Genomic DNA, 24,793 nt, shown 5'->3' on the forward strand with positions numbered 1-24,793 from the left:
AGAGCTAGGGATTTATGAAAATATCCAGCAGAATGAGCGTTGAGGGAAGAAAATAGAATATATTTAGGTTTTTTAGGCAAATCACGCTAAGGTCCCTATACCTTTAGCATATTTTTGCATCTCAGCCACTAAATAGCAGGTTTATTACATATAGGTCCCCTAACTTTAAAAAACCCATGGTATTCTGATCACTAATTTAAGGTTAAATCATATACATGTCCTCTCTGTTTAGTGTGTTTCATGTTTTAATCATTAGTTTTAGGGTCAAATTCGCCTTAGGTCCTTTCAAGTTTAGCATGTGTTGCGTTTTGGTCACTATTTCATTTCATTTTATATAATTTTCGAATAGGATGCATGGTTTTGTATTATTTTAATTTAGTCATCTGTTTAATGTATTACTTCTTCGAGATTGGTTACTGATCTTTATGTTATTTCATTTTAGTCCTATATATTTATGATTTTATTACGATTCTGGTGCTCCTATTATATGATTTTCTTGTTTCATGCCATGATATTTGTTTTATTCATGTTTATGATCTCAAAGTTACTATACATTTATTTTTGTCATTACATTACGAATGAATCCACATGTATATTGTACCATAAGTATGTTTTATGTATTATATATTTATTTCATGTACATTATTATATAGTACTTATTTATATATATTTATATAATACTACATGTATTGCATTGTGTATAAATATTATATTTTACATCTTATTACATTTTATAATAAATATTGTGTTCTATGTTAAATGTCATATTTAATATATATATATATATATTTTTTATTAAGTAAAATAAAGTTAAAACTCCTTAAATTGTTTTTAGTCCATATGTATAATTATAATTTATTGAAATGCTTTAATATATCATTTTAATTTAAATATATTTTAATTAGGCATTTGTTTTTAATAATGACATTTTATTTTGCCTAAAAGCCTCATAACCATAACTAAACCGATTACATAATTGGATTAAGGGTAGTATTTATTTATTTTAAAATATTTAGAAGAGAATATCTTAAAGTAACTAGATGTCCTATTCCGATGTTTTAAAATAAATAAATACCCTACTAGAAAAAAAACCCAAAAAATCAATTACGTTTAAAATTAATCAAGTTTGAAAGGAAAAGAAAATATTCGCTTATTTAAACTTATCGAGACAATTCGCTTAATGTTATTAGGGATTAAGTCTCGATATTTTTAAATAATTGAATATCCCTTATCTTTTCTAATCATATATATTTATGATAAATTGGTTTAATTTCTTTCTTTGGTCGAATCTAATTATTTTAATCTCGAATTCTTGGGAGAAATTATTATATTCTTTTTATTTCAGATGGAAAGACAAATATTCATCCTAAAGTATTTTAGGGATTATTTTCTCTTTGATTGGAAATATTAGAATATTTTCTATTTCTCCTTAGAATTTCTCATTCAATAAACATTGCATGGTTGAATTTGGAATAATGAGATCGTATCTTAAATTTGTATTTGAATTCTTAGATTTACGCTATTTGAGACAATTTATAATCGATGGGTACCAATTTTGGGCGTTGTGGGGGTGTTTATCTTTCCCCACACGTAATCGATTCCCGAACTTCTTTTTTATTAAAAAAAATGAATCTCTGGTTACACGTAAATTGGTGAATCTTTTAAAATGATGTTTCTTTAAAAACTCTTTTAAAAGGAGGTTTATAGGTATTTGACCTACCTAACCCAAAATGTCGATGGCGACTTCAAAACATTTCAATACCTTTTCAAAGAAAAACCCCCAAGTCGTACCAAGTTTTTTCCCCACTTAGGCAAAAAACGGTGTCGATAAAGGTTTTTGGTGAAGAATCAAACATGGAGTGATTAGGAGTGCTTAGGTTCAAAATATGGGTGAATAGGGTTGATATGCGTGCAAACTTGAAATAGACCTCCCCATCGCAAAAAGGGATTGATCTTTTTTCTGGAAAATGCAAGGGACCAATCTTTTATTTAAAAGGATCGATCCTTTTTCTAAAAAAATATAGTTTTATTCCAAGGACAAAAAAGAATGGGATTAGATACAAGTTTGATGCAATCTAAGTCATATTATTGATCTGAAATTAATTTTAGTGACTTAGAGGATGCTAGATGTGTTTGAATGACAACTTGAAACATCAAATTATGAAAAATTTTATAATTGATCAGCTTAGTCCATAATTTGCACAACTAAAGTCCAAATCAAATCACACAAAAATACAATGGCTCTAAGATTCGTAAGCATGCATCTTTTCAATATTTCCTACACTTAATCATCACATTCTCAAAATCAACATATATCATCAATATAAAGCATGGAGAACATGATTTAAAAACAACAATCAAATATTGCAAATTTAAGGTCAAAATTATCAATATCAGCACATTAGGCCATACAAATGCAATTAATTCAATAATAAATCCCCTAGCTAATTGCAATTAAGCACTATGTGGGGACACTCAATCATGCATATAAAAATGCATGAAATTGCATGAAATAAAAACTTTTACCACTTGAATCATGGATGATTGATTAAGTCTTCCTTTCTTTAAGTGTCCTTCTTAGTGTGTCTAGAGCATCCAAATTGATGGTCATTGCTCACCATTGCTCCAACTCACCTATAAGAGACACTTACTTGATTTTTTGTACTCAAATTACTGTGGGTGCTTGAGTGTTAGTTTCAATACCTTTAGTTCCCTTAGGAACTCATACTTGTCTTATTTTATAAAATTTTATTTTCTTTATAGGAAAAAGTATTAGAATTTTTATGATCATGATAATGGCACAATAAAAATATTTTGCTATTATTGACTTTGATGAATCATAAAAAAAATTTATAGTTTCTTAAACTTTCAAGCTTGTTTTTTAAATCAAAATTCTTTTTTTTTCATATTGTTCAATTCTCATTTTTGAAAAATCCAAATCCTTTTCAAAGTTTCATTTTGATTTTCAAAATCTAATTTTTCTTTTAAAATATAATCATTTTCGATTTTAAACTAAGAAATTATTTCTTATATTTAGAATTCATGGTCTCTAATTCCAAAATCAATTCATCATAAGCATTTTGTAATTCATCAAAGGAATATAAATGTAATTCATTTGAGTTAGAAGATACCTTTGAATCTTCTTGGATGACCATAAGGAAAAGGTTGGCCAATTCATCATCTTCATTATCTGTGATGTCCTCATCACTCCAAGTAGAAACATAAGCCTTCTTGTTTTGCTTGTTTGATCCATTCTTCCTCAATTAGGTACAATCATACTTGACATGCGTAATTTTTTGTAATTGTAGCATAAGATATGATCTTTTTCCTTCTTTAATTCATGTTTCACATCATTTATTTTAAATGTCATGAATCGCTTGACTCTTTTAAAGAACTTGGTCATTTATTCATCTTCTTTATCATTGGAATTGCATTTATTATGTGTAGAGGATCTTAAAGCAACACTAACTTGTTTTTTTTTTCTTCATTCTTATCTTCTTCTTTTTCTTCTTCTTGTTCCTCCTCTTTTTCCATCAACTCATGAGTGAGCAAGGAACCAGTAAGCTCATCTAGAGTGAGTGACTTAAGGTTTTTACTTCGATGATTGTTTTCTTATTGCCAAGACTTTGGAAGTGAATAAATCATATTTCTAACAAACTTCTCATTAGGGATGGTTTCTCAATATCCCTTGAGACTATTAACAATTACAAAAAATCTATCTTTCATAGCTTTGATGTCTTTATCCAGTTTCATCTTGAAGTTCTCATATCTATGGTTGAGAAGACTTATTTCATGTTGGTATATTTGTTTACTAGTGGGTTTTGGTACCTTTACCCACTAGTAAACAACCTTAACTTACACTCTATCAAAGAGTAATTACAAATAAAGGAAACAAAGAGAAAATCTCACAAGGTAAATGTGTATGCACAATTTAGCTCTCACTCAATTCACACTGAAGTAAAATAAACAATGTAGTTATGAGAAATTAAAATAAAAAGACTTCTTTGATGTTGGTATATTTTTTCAATATGGTTCAGGTTTTCCTTGAGATGCTTTGACCTTCAATTTATATATTCTCTTTGAATTATATTTGTTTGGAGCCATTGAGGGTCATTATAGCCATTAACTACTACCAAAAACAAAATTTAGTGCACAAAGAATCGATCCTTTGGTTGAAGGGATCAATCATCTTTCAAATAATTTGATCGTTTCAAGGAATGGATTGATCCTTTTGTGAAATAATTGATCCATGGGTATTGGAATATAAAGGATCGGTCCTTTTGATTAAAAAATCCTTGAAAACTTGACTTTAAAACATGAAAGCGATCTCGAAAAGGTTCGACTAATTTGGAAGACATTTAAAACATATTTTAAAGTTAATTTGAATTTTGAATTATTTTTTATATTTTTTTGACAAATTCAATTAAGTTCAAAATCAATTTTATATTTAATGTGTTATATCAAAATATTAATTCAACAAATATCAGGACGTGTTATAATAAGATAATTTAGTTTCCAATTAGTATTTTGTACTTTTTAGGGTAATCAAATAATTCACCTTATTTGGTTAATTGTAGATTAGGGACCATTGAAGTACTACAAGTTTTAGCACCAAATTTTCCTAACTTTAATAATAGATCGAGCTCATATTTTCTTCAGGATATGAAGATTTCTCTTTCTACTTCTGTTCACCTTAACTTCCAAGAAATATTTTAACATCTTCAAATCTTTTGTGTGAAATTGAGTATAGAGAAAAAACTTTCAAAGATGAAATTTCGCTAGAGTCGATTCTAATTATTACAATATCGTCCACATATACAACTAATAGGATAATGCCCTCATAATACTTTCTAAAGAAAACAAAATGGTCTGATTAGGTTTTATGCATCATGAACTTCTTAATAGCTTGACTAAACTTCACAAACCAATACTGGTGACTTTTTTCAAGCCGTAAAGAGATTTCTTTAGACGACATACTTTCTCATAACCCCACTGAGTAGTAAAACAAGGTGGTTGCTCCATATACACTTCCTCCGAAGATCACCATGAAGAAATATATTATTTATATCCAACTAATGCAAAGGTCAATAGAAAATAGTAGCAAGTGAGATAAATAAATTGACATAAGCAATTTTAGCAATAAGAGAAAAATGTATCATAATAATTCATTCCATAGGTGTGAACATATAATTTGGAAACAAATTGGACTTTTAATCGATTAATAGAACCATCAAGATTAAATTTAACAATAAACACCCATTTGGACCCAATAGCTTGTTTACTAGTGGATAAAAGTACCAAAATGCACATACCATTGTCATCTAGAGCAGTCATTTCAACAAGCATAGTTGTACATCATCTAGGATGAGCTAATGCCTCTCTAACAATTTTAGGGATAGAAATGGTATATAGGAATGTAAGAAAAACACAATAAGAGGAACAAAATGATTATAGGAAATAATTGAAGAAAATGGATATGCACATGTACGTTTACCTTTTTGAAGAACAATATGAAGATCAAGATCATTTGTGGTAGTCTGATTTGATGATGAACATATTCACTCATTGGGACATGATTCTGGAATCTCTATAATTGGGTTGGAGCTAGGTAGGTGTGGGCGACCTGAGTAGATCTTTTTTATGGGAGACTTAACAAATGAATGTCGTACCAATGTATAGGATGATGAATCTAAGTTTCTGGTAAATTAAGAAATCATCTTCCTCTTGATGCACAAAATATGAAGAAAAAGGAAATGGTGTTTGTTCCAAAAAGTAATATCGGCAGACACAAGGTACCTACTCATACTTTGATAATAATAGCAATACCCTTTTTGAGCATTAGAATTCCCTAAAAACACACATTTCAAAGGATTAATATCAGGCTTTATAACCTGTGGAAGAACATACCAAATAAAACAAATACATCAAAAAAATTTGGTGATATGAGAAACAAATTTATGTTGGGAAGTAAAGTATGGAAAGGGGTGTTACTAACAAAAAAAGAAGGCATACGATTGATTAGAAAGCAAGAGGTAGAAACGACATCAACCCAAAAGCATTTTGGACTATGCATTTGAAATAAAAAGCTCAAGCAATTTCAAGAATATGTCTATTTTTTTCTTTCAGTAACATTATTTTAAGAATAGGTGTCAACACATGAGGTTTGATGGAGAATGCCTTGTTCAAGCATGTTTTTTTAAAAGGACCTAAAAGAAACTCTTTTGCATTATCACTTCGTAATTTTTTGTACATATGTACCAAATTAGGTTTAAATTTTAGCATAAAAGGAATAGAAATGAATAAATAATTCAGAACGAGATTTCATCAAATAAAATAATATCATTCTAGAATATTCATAAAAATGTAACAAAATATAGAAAATCATGTTTAGTGGTAGCTAGACTAGGACCCCAACATCAAAAGAGACTAACTCAAATGGAGTAAAGGCTCATTTATTAACTCTAGGACTTGAAATAAGGTGATGATGCTTAGAAAACTAACAAGACTCACAATCTAAAGATGTTAAGTTGGAAAATTGAGGACAAAGTTTCTTAAAAAAAAAAGAGAATGATAACCCAATTTATAATGTTCTTCAAAATGAGTGAGAATTCCAGTGCAAGCAACAGTTTATGGTTCCTGGATATCATGGATATAGAGACTATCAGAATCATGTCTGTAACAACCCGAATATTTACAAAATAATATTTAATTGAAATTGGACGTTAATTGTGAAAAATTGGTGAAATTTAATGACTGAACTAAAATTTATGAAAAGTTATAGGCCATTTTATAAGTTGAAGGAAATTCAGGGACCAAGCCCTGAATTCCTCCAAGGAGTGTCGGCAGGCTTATAATTTAAGCGTGGTTTCTGATTGTAAATCAGAAAACACAATTGAGAATTTGCTCAATTTTCCTTCTCTCGTACCCTTACTTCCAAGCCCGATTCCGACGCCGTTCAACGTCCAATCGTAAAATTGAAACCACCGTCGTGTTCATCTTCAACCATTGAACAAAACCAAGTAAATCAATTATAGCGAAACGCTGCCAAACGTCAGGAATTTACAGTCAAAGCATCGACGTTTTTTTAGCTCTATCGCCGGGAAAATCTTAAATTCACCGCCGATCGTTGCTCTGTTTACGACACCTCCTGCACCATCGTGTTCCTTGTGTCGTTGCGAGTCCGCCGATGTCAACCTTGTTCGCCGTTGACGGCGGCGTGTGAGGAGGTGTAGCAGTCAAAGATTCGGCCGAGTTGGAATATGAGCTCTCCGCCATTCAAAAATTTGAACCGATCGTTGTAAGTATCTTGAAATCGCTCAAAATAATTTTTAGAAATTTTTCCGGGAATTTTCCGACACCGTGGCACTGTTCACACGCCGCACGCGCCGCCGCAGGGAGAGTGAGCTGCTGGAAAACCGGTTTGACCAGTTTTGAACCGGTTTGACCGGTCTGGACCGGTTTGACTGGTCTGACCCGACCCGACTGTTGACCCGACCCGACCGTTGACCCGACCCGACCCGACCGTTGACCGTTGACCGTTGACCGTTGACTTTCTTTGACCAAAACTTAAAATGGCTTTGACCGAGCATTAAACGACCGTTAATCTTTTCTGAGTATACATATCCTGATAGTTTTCGACGTGCCAAATCCGTTTCCGTGGTCCGTTTTGTCAAATTCGAATCCGAATGTCTCCAAATCTACGGTCAAAGTGGTTGACTTTGACTTTGACCAAGAATTTGAATTTTCGAAAAGTCATACTTTATGTTTTTTGACGCCCTGATTCCGATTCCGCAATCTGTTTGGCCAAATTCAGACTCTAAATACCTCAAATTGATAGTCAAACCCGAAAAATGCATATATACTTAAGAAGTTTAGCTTTGAACAATTAAATAGGATTTGGGACTGATAAATATTATTGTTTGAAGGTACAAGAGACTCTCCGGATCGTTCGACAGCTCAACCCAGCTCTTCTAGATCAGTTAAACCACGTGTACCAGTATTCACCCGTTCAAAAACTGTAGCAGAGCATGGTGAAACCAGTAATCAGTAGATTTGTTATTTGAATCTATTGTCGAGGTGTGTTCCCTACTTATTACTGAACTATTTTATTGGTTTTAATATGTGGTACACCGAATTCATTGGTTATTGTTTTATTGATGCACCAATTTATTGTGACAATTTATGGAATATGGCTGCTATCTAATTTTTGTTTTGAAATGGTATATGATTACCATGTTTTTGGATTTATGGAATTTGTGTCACGGTGCAATTGAATTTTGGAATTGAATTACGATGGAATAGCTCTGATCAAGCTAATTGGGCCTAATGTGACTCTTGAGGGTCCCAAGATGTTTCATTAGGTCAGCTTTCCTTTGCTGTGTGCTTAGGGTAAGCTATATGGACTTATTGACTTGGGCTTAAGGATACAAGCTTCATAGCCTATCCTTAAGTCGGCTTTCTTTTTGCTATGTGCATAAAGTAAGCTATATGGAAAAAAAATTTGGGAACTACTGATGGTGTACCAGAAAAGGGTTTAAACTATGATTTGCAAAAGTTAAACTCTTTTACGAATTTATGAGATTACTGGACTATGATTTGTACCTATTGTGATTTTATGGAAATGTTGGGACACACTGAGCCTAGCTCACCTTTCGAAAATGTTTTCCCCTTTCAGATACCGTTGGTTAGATACCTCGGTTCGAGCACTTTGAGGATCAACATATCTCTTGAAGTATATCTGATTGTAATGTTTTTACCTTGCAAGTTGACTTTATTTTGTTGACATGGACTTTATTTTAAAGTATGGGATTTTAATATGATGACACTTTTGCTACTACTATTCGGTTTATCGTGATTTGATTTTTAAGATATGTTTTAAATTAATTTATTACCTATTGGTATTATATTTACAAGTTGGGTTTTGATAGTATGATTTATTATAATTTCATGTCATTTATAATGTGATTTTACATTGATTTAATAACGGTTTCGGAAAAATGTCTTTAAGAATCATAATGTGATCCACTAGACTTAGTCGAAACGCATAGGCAGGGTCTAGGGGGTTACAATGTCCCTTACCAATAATATTCTTCGTCAAAAGATCTTGAAACAAACAATAACCAGAAAAAATAAGACGCAACAGTTAAGTGTATGTGTACGTTTACTAACATCAGATTAAAGAATAATTTTGGTAAACTCAAAACAGATGAAAAGTAAGAGATGGAGTAGGATTCGTACTGTTATAGCCAATAACATTGGATATGGAACCATCAAATAAAGTAATATAGGTAATTGATAGATGAGAGTTAAAGTAAGACAAGAGATTAAGGTTGCATGTCAATGTAATCTATAGCACCAAAATCAATGACCCATTTTGATGAGGTTGAAACAAGACATGTGTTGGGTTTACCTGACTCAACAATGACAGAAATGAGACTAGATGATTGTTTCATAGTTTCTTGAAGGTGAATGAACTTGGCATACTCATATGCAAATATTGTAACAACTTGAGAATAAGTTTATACACTAGAAGCAACATAAGCGAATTGAGTTTTCTTATATTGCAGCTTCTAAAATCACACTTAATACGTCTCAGTTTATGACAATAGTGACACAGAAATTTTCCATGCTCCTATCCATGAACTTTAAAATGATGATTAGATTTGTTGGATCTTGACCCCATGTTTCTATTAGGGCCACCGCCTTTTATAATGTTACTTTCGAGAGTCGAAAGTGGTGCTAAAGAGAACACTAGTAAGCTGGGAAGACATGATAGGCAAAACAAATTAGTATGACGAACCCTCCACAAAACTTCTATACTAGAAATTTATGGAGTAAAAAGGATTTGAGATTTGGCAGTCTCAAACTCTAGAGGAAGACCAACTAGAAAAAACATAATCGCCATTTTCTCTCGCTAGCTCCATTGGACCTTTATATCAACACTAAAATGAAGCAACACATTAAGTTCATATATCTTCTTGAAACCCAAAAAATGACTGGTTAAAGTCTGATCTTCTCTATCAACCCTATAAAAATTATGACAAACATCATAGACACAAGAAAATTTTCCTTTATCAGAATATAAAAATTGCAAATAGTTCATGAATTGTTTCACCGTCTTGCAATGATTAATCAGACCTACCACCTCACTATCAATGGAATTACGAATCTGAATATAGAAACAAGCATCTTCTCTCATCCAAGAAATTCGAAAATCATCCACATGAGGATCATTAGTTAAGTGATCGGCCATAGAAAGACTTAGCCCATATGACTCAATTGTATGGTTATATTCGAGAAAATTAAAACCATTTAACTTATGGTCGGCAATTTTAGAAGTCACTAGAACTATATCAGACATAAATTCAACCTTCTTATGAGTCATAAGTGCAAGATAACAAGAACCCACAAAAGAAATTAAAATAATTACCAAACGATACCAAAAAGGAGACACCTAACCCAAAAACAAACCAAAAGCAAGGATCATCGAAAGGGTGTGGTCAAATTTAAACAGTGACATCGACGAAAGAAATCAGCGTTGGAACTCCCAGTCATGCACTCTCACGCATCGATGAGTGAATAATCCACAAAAGTTTGTGGTGTCACGTGTGACTCACACTTTTGGATTTTGGTGGTTGGACTTTCCATACCGTGCAAACAGTGCACAGTGGACCTCTTGATGCTGGCATTGTCGAAAGAGGGGCCTTCAAAAGCTGCCAATGAAAAATGGCCAAAACACTCTTTTCTTTTTATACCCAAACAAACCAAAAAACCTTGAAAATACTTGAATATTTTTAGAACATATGATACCATGTAGAATTCAGTAGAGATCATATTTTTTTTGTATTTTATTAATCAATAGAGCGAAATATATATATACAAATCTAATATTACTAAAGTAGATAACATAATATATTACATTTAATATAAAATAAATTAGCTTAAAAATCTACCTAAGAATGAGTAACAAATATGTTACAATAAGATTATACTTTTATTTGAATATTATTTTTTAATATTATAATAATATTCTTATTTTAATAAGTAATTAATAATATTTATTATTTTAATAATATACTAATATTTTTATGTTAATAAATAATTAATAAATTTTAAAATATTTTACAAAATATATTACTCTTAATATTTTATTTATAAAATTATAGAAATAATATTTTAAAAATAATATTAACATAAATAATATTAAATAATTTATTTTAATATTTTACAAATAATATTATTAATTTTTTTTAAAAATATTATTATTTTTCATATTCGAAATTTATAATAACTAATTTCTAGAAAATTTACCAACTAATAGAAGGATGATATGCACGTTTCACACCGAAATACACCACTAATGTGACACACCGATAGACACCACTAACTCAACTGTCTTTATTAAATAAATATTAAAAATATAATGATCTATCCATAATTAATCCTTTATTATTATTTAATTTAAATTTTAATAAGAATAAAATTAATTTATATTTGTAACACGCACAGACCGATGCAGATGACCCGATCCGATCCGAGGTGTCACATTACGGCCACCAGAGTGACCCACATTAATATTACAGAAAAATTTAAAAATTTCTTTTAAAACATGTAAAATCATAAAAAAATTTATAATTAAAATACAAGTTCGGAAAACCATTCATTTATTACAGACATAATTAAAATCATACATGTTTCAGACTCGGATATAAAACAGAATACCACCTACATACCCCTTAAACACATGCACCGTACTCCGCAAGTAACGCTGGTGGAACTCCTATACTGATGTCGATAATTGCACTGGTTTAATCTTTTTAACTTGAAATAGTGAGTAATAGAGTGAGCTTTGGAAAGCTCAGTAATACAAAACTATCAAGTGATGCTGAAGGACATTCGGATAATAGGTAAGCATAATTTTCGTTATTTATTCAGACATCTACAGATTTTTATGCTGAGCTGAGGTCCCACTGATATCTCAGGTAGCAAAAGACAGGAAGCTTTTAGTTTGGAGTTTTAGGTTCAGAAGATCAGAATAGGGTGTTTAGCGTGTTCCCACAAAACCAGTGAAAAGGTACAGATCTTTTTAAAACAGTAGTAGTTTAAAACATATTTTTTTTAAAAAAAAAACATAATAAAACCCTCCAATTGAACGCCAATATGCAGCTCCCCAGAACTGTATCCATAAGGACTTACCCTAGGCCTAAAGGGCGTAGGTACCAACCTAAGGGAGCACCTTGGGTACATAAAGTCTTACCCTAGCCGAAGCGTAGGTGTCCACCTGAAGGGACTGCCCTCAGGCCCATAAGGACTTACCCAATACTCAAAGTAGAGGAGCCACCCTAAGGGACTGCCTAGGGTCCATAAGGTCTTACCACTAGGCCCATTAGGCCTATGAGACCACCCAAGAGTCGCCTTAGGTCCATAAGGAATTACCAGTCAGTGTTGAGGCTATACAAGGAATTACCAGTAGCGAGTGAACCTACCAGAGTCTTCAGTCACAACAGAGTCCAAGAGTACCCCGTATAAAAATAATTTAAGTCGATAAATAGAGATATCAGAAATCATAGCAGAGATCATAGATCAGAACAGAAATCAGTTATCAAAACAGATATAAATGTTCAAAACAGAAATTAGAGGTCAGATTGTATTTCAGATAACATAGACATATTTTTAAAATCAGAGAAAACAATCGTGTGATCTGGGAACACACTAAAGGTTCCAGATATTATTCAGAGGTGATTGGTATTTATTATATAGAGATTCATGAAACTTCTGTAAACTAATTATATTCAGAAATAAGATCCCCATAAAAGGTTTTGAATGCTGACATATTCATCAGTTATTTATAATGTAATTTATCAGGATCATATAGTATTCGGATATTTTTCGAAGGCACTATGTAATCATAAAGGTATTCAGAATACTTTGTATTAGAGTTACTCGTGTTTTCAGATATGACAGGAGTAATTCCATTATCCCGGAAATCATGGGCATTTTGGGCATTAGGTTCTTGGAGAATTTTTAGTGAATTGAGCTAATAAGGGAGAAACGAAGATTCATGGCATTTATGATTTGTGCCAATCTATCATAATATCGAATTAACACGAAATATACAAATCCAGCAATGATACCTGTCAACAGGTCAAATCGTTGCACTTCAAGGGTATTCACTCTTTAATACATACAACGTTTGCCAATTGATCATCTTCAGAATCATCATTGAATGGATCATAGGGAGACGAATAGATATTCCACTAGTCTTTATTTCACTTATGTATTGCAACAATATCAAGAAATGTCAACGTGCTTGATTTATGGTTCATAAACCTTAAGAACGGTACAACATATATTATCATCAGTGTTTCTAGACATATCCAAGTTATTCTCTTAATTCAAGGTCATTAGGGTACTTAAATCAATTAGTATTCAAGTTTATCCCGATCACTTAGGAGTTTCTAGAGTAATTATATCGTTTTAACAATTCGAATACGTACAGTACTTCCATTCAGTTCAACATTTTCATTTCGAGAAATTCATATGTGTAAGGTACTTTCAGTAATTTAGCATCTGGGTGTTCGCTCAGGAGTTAGAAAATTTAAGTCTTTTACCATCTCATAGATCTTGATCGAATAATATGATTATTTTCACTTTCTGGGAAAATCTTTATCTTTTGCATCGTACTGGTGCTTTTGTAGTTTCTTATCCAAGCATTTCCGACATTTAACCTTTAATTAGATTAATCAGAATTTATGAGTCCAGAGATGGATTGATTTACTGATTAAATCGTTGAACTTATATGTGTTTCCGATCGGTCTACCAATTTCTTTTAAGAGTCATCTGAATCTTATATAGTGTTATGTCTTTATTCCAAATTTAGTTTGAGTCCAATGATAATTAAATAGTCCTCATGGATCAATTATTTTCAATCATGCATTTACCAATTATCAATGTGTTCCGGAAAGCATACAAAAGGTAGTAGAGTATTACCTCGATTTTTGTGCTCTACCGATCAAACATTTAATCTCCATTCGATCACTCTTGAACTTGAATTCAACGTCCAATAATTCCTCAGATACATAGCAAACGAAATTACATTCGAAACTAAACTTAATTGAGAAATCAATTGAATTCAAAGATAAAACACTGAAAATGACTTACCGAGTGTGAATTTGGTAAAACGAACTTCGGATTCAGACTCAGGATGCCAAACACATAAAATATGACTTTTTGAAAAAAATGACTTTTTTTGTCAAAGTCAACGGTCAAACCAGTCAAAGTCAACGATCATCGGGTCAGGTTAAAGTCAATGGGTCGGGTCAAAGTCGATGGGTCAGGTAGGGTTGACTCGATTCGGGTCATGTTGACTTGTTTCAGGTCAACAGATCCAGTTTAGACCGGGTTGGGCTGGTTCTAGATGATTTCTAGGGCAAGGAGAACAAGCCCACGCGCACGCAGAGGGGAATGGCAACTCGTGGCGACGACAACGGGCTCAGGGTGGTCAGCCGATTACTCTTACAAGTCCAATTACCCAATTTCAATCAATAATTAACCAACATTATCCCAAAATCTATCGAAAATAAAGAAAAGGGTCGAACCACTTACCCACGCCAATGATTGGCAGAACTGACGACGTTGACGTGACCCACTAGTCGAGTTTTGAACGCACGGTGACAAGAATGCTAACAGAGTAGGCGGTGAGGCTAGTTGATATTCGAGGTGGCCGAAATCAATGAAAATATACGCGGCTACGAGGGTTTTGACGAGGCTTCAATCAATAATTCACGGTATTCTACGATGAGTCACAATGAGTAACCGGTGGGGTTTTGGTCACGAGAGGTCACCGGTCACGTTGGTGGTGACGGCGTACGCTGACGACTATCGGATCGGAGTGAAATGCATAGGAGAAACGGTGACGATTGGGTTATAATTTATGGGAAATTGGGGTTGAAACACGGGGAGAAATGACATTCTGGTTTGGGTAATTTAATACCCAAAATAAAACTAAGAAAATATAAATTTTATTATTTTTAACACAAATAGGGGCTAGGCTGGTTGGTAGGGGCATGGTCGGGTCACGGGTTCAAGCTTGGCCAGCCCCTATCTCACCTTTTATTTTGTTTTAGCTGAAGACTAGAATGGGTAAATTATAAGACTGGTCCTTGAATTTCCCAAACTTTTGAATTTAGCTCAGAAGTTTTAAAAATTTTCAGTTTAGTTCAGAAAAATAATTAATTATTTTTAAATAAATTTGTGGTGTGACAATTATCCTCCCCTTAAAAGAATTTCATCCTCGAAATTCAATCAAGTCACAGAAATGCATAAGCGAAGCTTTCAGTAATTCTTCATTATCTTCAGGTAGCATTTACAGAAGTACGGTTCCTTTACTAGTCTTTAACCAGCTGAATGTACATTTTAGTCAACCTCTCCCTTATTCCCAATAAAGAATCTGAATAAAATTATCCTTGTGGAATCAATTCAATCTTGGCTACGAGGTTAGGTTTATAGAGTGGTAACATATCCCAATTTCATTTCTAGAGTCGGGTCAGAATTTTTCGGATGAGTAACCCTCACATTACTCGTGAGACACTTTACAGAATTTAGACAAATGTTACTGGTGTTTCTTTATGCATAGGTCGAACCCTAACGGATAGAAAATTTAGGTTAGTTTATTAACGAGAGGGACTCGACCATGGAGTTTCGGCTTAGAGAAATACAGTTATAGTCTAGAGGAATGTACTGACCAGACATCTTACGACATTCGACCGGTTAGTCTACCCAAAAAACTTGAATCAACCTAAGATCATATATCACTAAATGTAACACCCATAGACCGATTCGGACGACCTGATATGATTACAGGTGTCACATTAGGGCCACCGGAGTAACCCACATTAATATTCTGAAAAAAATTTAAAATTTCTTTTAAAATGTGTAAAATCATAAAAAAATTATAATTAAAATATAAGTTCAGAAAACTATTCATATATTACAGACATAATTAAAATCATACATGTTTCAGACTCGGATATAAAAATATAATACCACCTACATGCCCCCTAAACACATGCACCATACTCTGCAAGTAACACCGGTGGAACTCCTATACTGATGTCGATAGTTGCAATGGTTCAATATTTTTAACCTAAAATAGTGAGTAAAAGAGTGAGCTTTGGAAAGCTCAGTAATACAAAACTACCAAGTGATGCTGAAGGACATGCAGATAATAGGTAAGCATAAATTTTCCTTATTGATTCAGACATCTGCAGATTTTTATGCTGAGCTGAGGTCCCACTCATATCTCAGGTAGTAAAAGACAGTAAGATTCTAGTTCAAAGTAAACATTCAGATGACTAGGTTCAGGATATCAGAATAGGATGTCTAGTGTGTTCCCACAAAACTAGTGATAAGGTACAGATCTTTTTAAAACAGTGGCAGTTTAAAACGTATTTTGAAAAAAACATAGTAAAACCCTCCAATCGAACGCCAATATGCATTTCCCCATAACTACATCCATAAGGACTTACCCTAGCCAAAGTATAGATGCCCATATGAGGGAAATTCCCTTAGGCCTATAAGGGCTTACCTAATGCACACAACATATGAGCCATCCTAAGAGAGTGTCTTAGGGTCTATAAGGTTTTACCACTAGGCCCATTAGGCCCAGGAGCCAACCCAAGTGTCACCTTGGGTCCTTAAGGAATTATCTGTCAATGATAAACCTATACAAGGAATTACCAGCAGCTATTGAACCTGCCAGAGTCATTATTCATACCAGAGTCCCTGAGTACCCCGTATAAAAATAATTTATGTCAGTAAATAGAGATATCAGAAATCATAGCAAAGATCAGAGATCATAACATAAATTAGTGATCAGAACAGATATCAAAGTTCAGAACAGAAATCAGAGGTCAGACTGTATTTCAGATAACAAAGACATATTTTTAAAATCAGAGAAAATATCCATGTGATCGGGGAACACACTAGAGGTTCAAGATATTATTCGGAGGTGATTGATATTTATCAGATAGGAAGTCATGAACTTCTGTAAACTAATTAAATTAAGAGATGATATCCCCATAAAAGGGTTTGATATATGACATATTCATCAGTTATTCAAAACGTGATTTATCATGATCATATAGTATTCGGATATTTTTCGGAGGCTCTCTATAATCAGAAAGGTATTCAAAATACTTTGCATCAGAGTTACTCGTGTTTTCAGATATGATAAGGGTAATTCCATTATCCAGGAAATCAGGGGCATTTTGGGTGTTAGGTTTGTAGAATTCTTAGTGATTTGAGCTAATAAGGGAGAAACAAAGATTCAGGGCATTTACAATTTGTGTCAATCTATCGGAATATCGAGTTAACACGAACTACAAAACTCCCAGCAATGATACCTGTCAACCGGTCAAAACATTTCAGTTCAAGGGTATTCACTCTTTAATACAAACAAATCCTTTCAATTGATCATATTCAAAATCATTGTTGAATAGATCTTAGGAAGATGAACATATATTCCAATGGTCTTTATTTCACTTCTGTATTGCAACAATATCAAGAAATGTCGATGTGCTTGATTTATGGTTCATATCCCTTAAGGATGGTACAACATATAAGATCATTAGTGTTTCCATACTTATCCAAGTTATTCGCTTAATTCAAGATCATTAGGGTACTTAAATCAATTAGTATTCAAGTTTATCCCTATCACTTAAGAGTTTCCAAAGTAATTCTATCGTTTTAACAATTCGAATACGTACAATACTTCCAATCAATTCAACTTTATCATTTCGAGAAATTCATACGTGTAAGGTACTTTCGGTAATTTAGCATCAAGGTGTTCGTTCAGGAGTTAGAAAATTTAAGTCTTTTACCATCTCACATATCATAATCGAATAACATGATTATTTTCACTTTCCGAGAAAATCCTTATCTTTTACATCATACCAGTTTTTTCGTAGTTTCTTATCAAATCATTTCTGACTTTAACCTTTAATGACATTAATCAGAATTTAGGAGTTCCAAGATGGATTGATTTACTGATAAAATCATTTAACTTAGATGCGTTTTTTATCGGTCTACCAATTTCTTTTACGAGCCATCTAAATCTTATACAATGTTCTATATTTATTCTAAATTCAGTTTGAGTCCAATGATAACTAAATAAACCTCATGGACCAATTATTTCCACTCATGCATTTACCAATTATCAAAGTGTTCCGAAAAGCATACAAAAGGTAGTAAAGTATTACCTCAATTTCTAAGCTCCACTGATCGAACATTTAATCTCCATTCGATCAATCTCGAACTTGAATTCAACATCCAATAATTCCTCGGATACATAGCAAATGAATTTAAGTCAGAAACTAAACTTAATTAAGAAACCAACTTGAATCTGAAGATAAAACATTGAAAAATGGCTCACCGAGTGCGAATTTGGCAAAACGAACATTGGATTCGGACTCAGGACGTCGAAAAACATAAAATATGACTTTTCAAAAAAATCAACTTTTTTTATCAAAGTCAACGGTCAAGTGTCAGACCAGTCAATGTCAATGGTCAGACCGATCAACGATCAACAATCAACGATCAACGGGTCAGGACAAAGTTAACGGATCAGGTCGGGTTGACTCGGTTCAGGTCAACAGACCCGGTTTGGATTGGGTTGGGCCGGTTTAGACCAGCTGAACCGGTCCTAGAAGGTTTCTAGGGCAGGCAGAACAAGCCCACTCGCACACAAAGGCACGTGGTGACGGCGACGAGCTCGGGGTGGTCAGTCGATTACTCATACAACTTTAATTACCCAATTGCAATCAATAATTAACCAACATCAGCCCAAAATCCATCGAAAATAAAGAAAAGGATCGAAACAGTTACCCACGCCGACGATCGATGGAACTGACGATGTTGACGTAACCCTCTGATCGGGTTTTGAGCGGACTACGACGAGGAAACTAACAGAGTAGGCGATGAGGCTAGTTGACGTTCGAGGTGGCCAGAATCAATGAAAACATATATGGAGACGGGGGTTTCGACGAGGCTTCAATAGACAATTTACGGCGTTCTACGACGAGTCATGACGAGTAACCGGTGGGGTTTTGGTCCCAGGAGGTTGTCGATAACGACTACCATATTAAAGTGAAATGTGGAGGAGAGACAGCGAGGGCTAAGTTATAATTTGGAGGAAATTAAGGTTGAAACACGGGGGAGGATGGGATTCTGGTTTGGGTAATTTAAAACGTGAAATAAAACAAATAAAATATAAAATTTATTATTTTAGACCCATATATGGGCTAAGCCATCTGGTAAGGGCATGGCTGGCCATACCCTAGGTCATGGGTTCAAGCCTGACCAACCCTTATCTCTCTTTTTTTTTTATTTTAACTGACAGACTAGGATGGGTAAATTACAAGATTGATCCTTAAATTTTTCTAACTTTTGAATTTAGCTCAGAGGTTTTAAATTTTGCAGTTTAGTCCCAAAAAACAATTAATTAATTTTAAATAAATTTCAAATAAATTTTGGGGTGTGATAATATTTTTTATTAAAAATTATAATTATTTTTAGGGTTTTTTATTTGTTTAGGATTGGAACACTTAATTTATACAAGTTTGCATATTCATCCCAATAACAACCATCAAACTAACCGTCGGTGATCCTATTCATCACCGAAAATCGTGTTACTTACATGTGGTTATGTAATTCCATCCCCACTAGGATGTACCCAAGATCATGTAATTTTTTCTCAGCTACATATTAATTTATTTAGTTGCTTAAGGAATTATTGATAATTTTCAATTTATATGTAATTGGAGCTCCTGTTTTGATCAATGTTGCATGCTTATAATTCATCTTATACAAAGACACTGTCTTTTGGGTGAATGTGAATTTGGAATTGTTTATAAAGGTTGCTTACAAGATGGAAGATGAGTGGTTGTAAAGTAGCTAAAAATATGTGGGGACTGGGTGAACGAGAATTTAAAGCTGAGGTTGAAGAATATGATCTTTTAGCGATGAATAGGATCGTCGACAATTGATTCTGATGATTGTTGTTGGGATGAATATGCAAATTTATATAAATTAAGTGTTCTAGTTATAAACAAATAATATTTTTTGAAATAATTATAATTTTTAATAAAAATGTAATTTAATTATATTCATATTAAAATTTAAACTAAATAATAATAAAGGATTAATTAAGAAACAGAAACATTGAGGGCCGACTCATAAGTACCCAACTACGACATAAAATTCTACTTAGGGTTTTTTTCATTCACATATGCTTGACCTTAGAGGTGCATCTTTTGAGCATCACTCTATCAATGGACAAAGGCTCGGCCGGAAAGTCGCAAGCTGTGATTTTCTCGGGGCCTTGATCGGGTAGTAGATCGCATGGTCGAGGACTTACTCCACTTGTTATCCCCTCAACGTCGGTGCAAGTCCATGGCACCTTCTTTGCTTTAGCTGCCATTCCAATTGTGACATTTGATATGCAGATTTGAGTAAACGGATCACCTTCGATGCCTTCCAATCTGGCCGCCATCGACACGTTATCCGCCACGATGTCTCTGTAATTGATCCCTTGAATCACGGGCAATGCATTGGGATCGTAGTGATTATCGGCATGCTGTTTATAGTTCCCGGTCATCCAAAACACCCATTTCATGGTGTGCAGGGACATTCTTTTGACGTACACATCCTTCACGAACCCTCCTCTTCCTCTAGCCGTCTTGATCCTGACTCCGGACTCGGTATGAATCGCGGTGATGTCTTCCGCTCTGATGTCCTGAATCCCGCCCGACATCTCGCTTCCCAAGGCAATGGCGGCACTGTAAGGAGAAATGCATGTGAGCCTCCTGATGACCAAGTGTTTGGTGGGCATTCCAAACGAAATCCCATATTCATCCCAACCACTCTTCACTGCTATACAGTCATCTCCCGAGACTATGTAACTGTCCTCAATTCTAACATTGGTGCAAGAATCTGATCATAAAAACAAAACATGTTACAAAACCAAACAAAAACAACTTGAAAACATTGTTGGGATCTCTTGTGTTCATGCCTGGATTGATGCCATCTGTGTTTGGAGATTTGACAGGAGCGATGATTGTGATGCCTTGTATGAGAATGTTGCTGCATCATAAAATCAAATCATAACCATCCGATGCCTGTTTTGACACGTGGAGTAATGAGATTGAAGAGAGCATTAAAATGCAATTTTACCTGCTATAAACTGGATGGACGTTCCATGATGGGGAGTTGAGAAAGGTGACATTGGAGATTTGAATATTGTCCGAGTACATGAATTCGAGTAGGTAAGGTCTGGTATATTTCAACTTCCCCTTGTGGAAATTTTGCCACCAGAATGAACCCTGACCGTCGATGGTACCATTGGCCCCTGATCAAACCAGATTTCAAATTATGCAGGGTCCACTAATCTGAAGAAAAAAACAATGTTTTAAAAAGAAAATTACCTGTAACGATGACGTCGGTGAGATTTGTGCCATATATGAGGCTGGTAAACCTACCACCAGCTGCATCCCTTCCTCGACCATAGGATGGCAAAGGCTTCAAAACAGGCCATTCTTTCATATCCTAATGAACCAATTGATTAATTGGCATAAGTATAAGATATAATCATTTCACGTCTTATTCACGATGCTTGAAAACAACCCACTAACTATTGATAGTAGAAAATCAATGGACCGTGATTTTCGCAGAAAAGAAAAAATGGGTTCGTCATAACAATAAAATACTGGACGAAATTGTCTAAAGTTTTGAATTTCATGCACCTTTCATCCAAAAGCAGACAGGAAAAAAAACCCTCCACATTGGTGTAATAAATCGAACCTGAGAAGCAAGAAGAACAGCATCTTTGTGAAGAAAGAGAGTGAAGTGGCTGGTGAGGCTAAAGCTCCCGGTCAGCCATTTTCCGGCAGGAACATAAAGCTGAGCACCGCCCTTGGATGCGTACTTGCTCAGATTATCAACAGCATCCTTAAATGCTTTAGTATTCGATGTCTTTCCATCGCCAACTCCTCCAAAATCTGTGATCAATGCACTGTGTCCTCTGCAACTTATAGCAGCGTACTCAAAGGACTCCACCACCTTCCCTTTTTTCCTGCACTCTGCTCCTCTTAGACCCAATATAAATGCCACCAAAACAACGACTCTGGCCACCTGCAACGACACAAACTTTGTTTTATTTTCGTTTTGACAGGAAAAGAAAAACGAGTACTTGGATCAGAAATAATGTTCTTTGGATCCAAAATGCAAAGAATATACGGAAGCTATGAACTCTAGGTGTTTACTTTGATCCTCATCGGATTCTTCCCTAACCACACCATTGTTGGAAACTGATGAAAGACCAGAACTTGTTATGTGATACAAATATGCTGAAGAGACAATTATGGTGTGTGTGCGTATATATATATATATATATATATATATATATATATATATATATATATATATATATACATATATATATATATAGTAGTGTGGGAGTTCAACTGTTGAAATTGGATGGATTTACCTTTATCGGCAACTGGGTTTCTTCTCTTGCTTGGAAGTGAAGCATTATTTATCGTGGTTGCCTTGGAAATAAAGTATAGCGGTAATTCACGAGCAGCACCGGAAGGATAAAAAAACAATTACCCAACAACAAAAAATTACCGCGGTGTAGTCTCTCTACGAATAAAAAGAGGTTTTTTTTTTATTTAAAAGAGAATTTTACACAGACAAAGTTGCATGTGCTCTTCAAAAATATGTTACTTTTCACCTATCTGCTTCTTTAAAATAGATAGTTTTCTCTCATATACTTTGTTCAAAAACCTAAAATATATTACCTAAAATATATTCTCTATTTATAAGTATTTGTAAGTATGCTACTTGAACAACAATAACTTTTATTCTTTAGATTTTTTTAATATAATATGAATATTTATTAGATAAACACTTCAACTCAAACTAGATATATAAATTAGAATTTATATTAATATTTAAAATATTAATTCTTATTCTTTAAGATTTATGACATAATATAAATTTATATTTTTAAATAAATTCAATTATTTAATAACTAATAGAACTATACTCCAATCCAAACTTAAACTAAGGCCATATCTACGAAGTTATAGCCTAAAAATATCAGTTAATGAAACATAGAACCTTAAAAAAAATTGAGAAAGGAAACTTGTGACGTTTTTTTCGTATAAAATAAGTTGCAATTATTTATTAAGGTTCGTGCAGTAAAGTGATCCAAATAAATTTGGAACGCCGTTTTCTTTACGTCGTTTGTGTTTGTTAGGGTGAATAAAATTTGATTAGGTTCAAAAAATTACTTTTTTGATTTAATTCAATTTAAAAAATTGATTCAAATTGACTCAACTCATAATTTTATAAATTTAATTAAAAAAATTGAATTCGAGTTGATTTATAAAACAAAACTCAAATAACTCAAAAATTTTATTAATTAGCGGTTAGTTTTCAAGTTTAAGTCGAACCCTCAATTTTATATAATATATGTATCTCATGTATGAAAATATATGAAGAAATATATATATATATATATATATATATATATATATATATATATGTGGTTATAAAAATCATTTAAATGGAATCATATAATATTATAATATTATAAATATTTATAATTAAATTTAAACATAAACTCAAATAATATTATTAAAATTTTTTAAATAAAATTTAAATTATAAAATAAAATTTATCATTTAAATAATTTAATTTTTTTTAAATTTAATTTTAATCAACTCGATCTAATTATTTTTCTTAATATAAATGGAGCATGGAGCACTCTTTGTTAAAGTCATTAGCCTAAACCAATAAGTATAGAACCCATGATGAGAGAGAGTGAAATTTGTCAAAAATCATCATTGTTCCTCCCTCCACTATTACTATTATAATCTTCTCGGGGTTAGCCTATTGAAAAACCTTCTCTGACCTTTTTTTAGCTTTATGGACACAAAAGAGAGAGGGTTCTGTTAGAGGGCAGTTAAGACAAGTTCAGTTGTATTAGCATCCAAATTTTCCACCATTGCCGACCCACTTTCACATAAATAATTATTGTTGGTAATTCGTCTCCTTAAAAATTATAAATTATTATATATTTTTAATTTTTTAATATATTATTTATTTAAAATTTATTTTCTTTTTTAAAAATTTATAAATTTTTCATCTATTAAAATTTTATAGATTCAACCTTTAACAATGACGGAATTAAGCTTTAAATTTTTTTAATATTCTTAATTAAACCCTTACCATAATTTTTAGAAATTCTCATTAAACCTCTCAAATTTAAAAAAAAATAGTTTGACCTTATTTTTTTTTAAAAGACATCTAAGTTGAACTCTTTGAAAAAATTTAAAATTATAATTTAAACCTCTAAATTTTTTAAAGTTTTAAGTTGTCCCTATACCTTCCGCCACTTACGTTTAACATAAATTTCTGCATCCCTGATTATTACTACTTAGAGGTTTCCAAGCATGGCCAAAACAAACACCCTTGCACTTCAAGTTTCATGGTCATGGTCTCTTCCTTTCAAGTTTCACCCAATGCCTTTTCAACATATTGTTTAATGCAATTAATCGTACAAGCATAACATTTGCATTGCTTTCACGTTAACAATGAAAATAGCCCATACTGCTCCCCATTTTCATTGTTGCTGTGACCGAAAAACCCACTACTTTCGGCTACTTCTGCCATCATTCTCTATAAGAAAAACTGCACTCTCACGTGAGCCCCGTTTCTGTGTAAGAAAATGACT

At 33.1% G+C, this 24,793-nt stretch overlaps 1 protein-coding gene across 1 annotated transcript; it reads right to left on the reverse strand.

Annotated features, from left to right (window-relative positions):
* Nucleotides 1-20,226: 20,226 nt before the first annotated feature.
* On the reverse strand, nt 20,227-22,432 carry LOC120165285 (probable polygalacturonase). The gene is made up of 6 exons (XM_039174833.1): nt 22,317-22,432; nt 21,856-22,185; nt 21,480-21,600; nt 21,229-21,403; nt 21,068-21,138; nt 20,227-20,988 (listed from the first exon to the last, which is right to left on the reverse strand). The coding sequence occupies exons 1-6, from the start codon at nt 22,350-22,352 to the stop codon at nt 20,279-20,281; spliced, it is 1,443 nt and encodes a 480-aa protein (XP_039030764.1). The 5' UTR covers nt 22,353-22,432; the 3' UTR covers nt 20,227-20,278.
* Between the last annotated feature and the right edge of the window lie 2,361 nt (nt 22,433-24,793).

The sequence above is a fragment of the Hibiscus syriacus genome, unplaced genomic scaffold (assembly GCF_006381635.1).
Source record: "Hibiscus syriacus cultivar Baekdansim isolate YM2019G1 unplaced genomic scaffold, ASM638163v2 tig00111582_pilon, whole genome shotgun sequence".
NCBI classification, from domain to species: domain Eukaryota; kingdom Viridiplantae; phylum Streptophyta; class Magnoliopsida; order Malvales; family Malvaceae; genus Hibiscus; species Hibiscus syriacus.

Excerpts from the sequence above, each read along its gene's own strand:
- LOC120165285 (XM_039174833.1), bottom strand. The coding sequence starts at position 22,352 with ATGGTGTGGTTAGGGAAGAATCCGATGAGGATCAAA. Across the intron at positions 21,139-21,228 it reads GTCCATCCAGTTTATAGCAG|CAACATTCTCATACAAGGCA; the intron begins GTAAAATTGCAT and ends TTTATGATGCAG. Across the intron at positions 20,989-21,067 it reads CACAGATGGCATCAATCCAG|ATTCTTGCACCAATGTTAGA; the intron begins GCATGAACACAA and ends TTTTATGATCAG.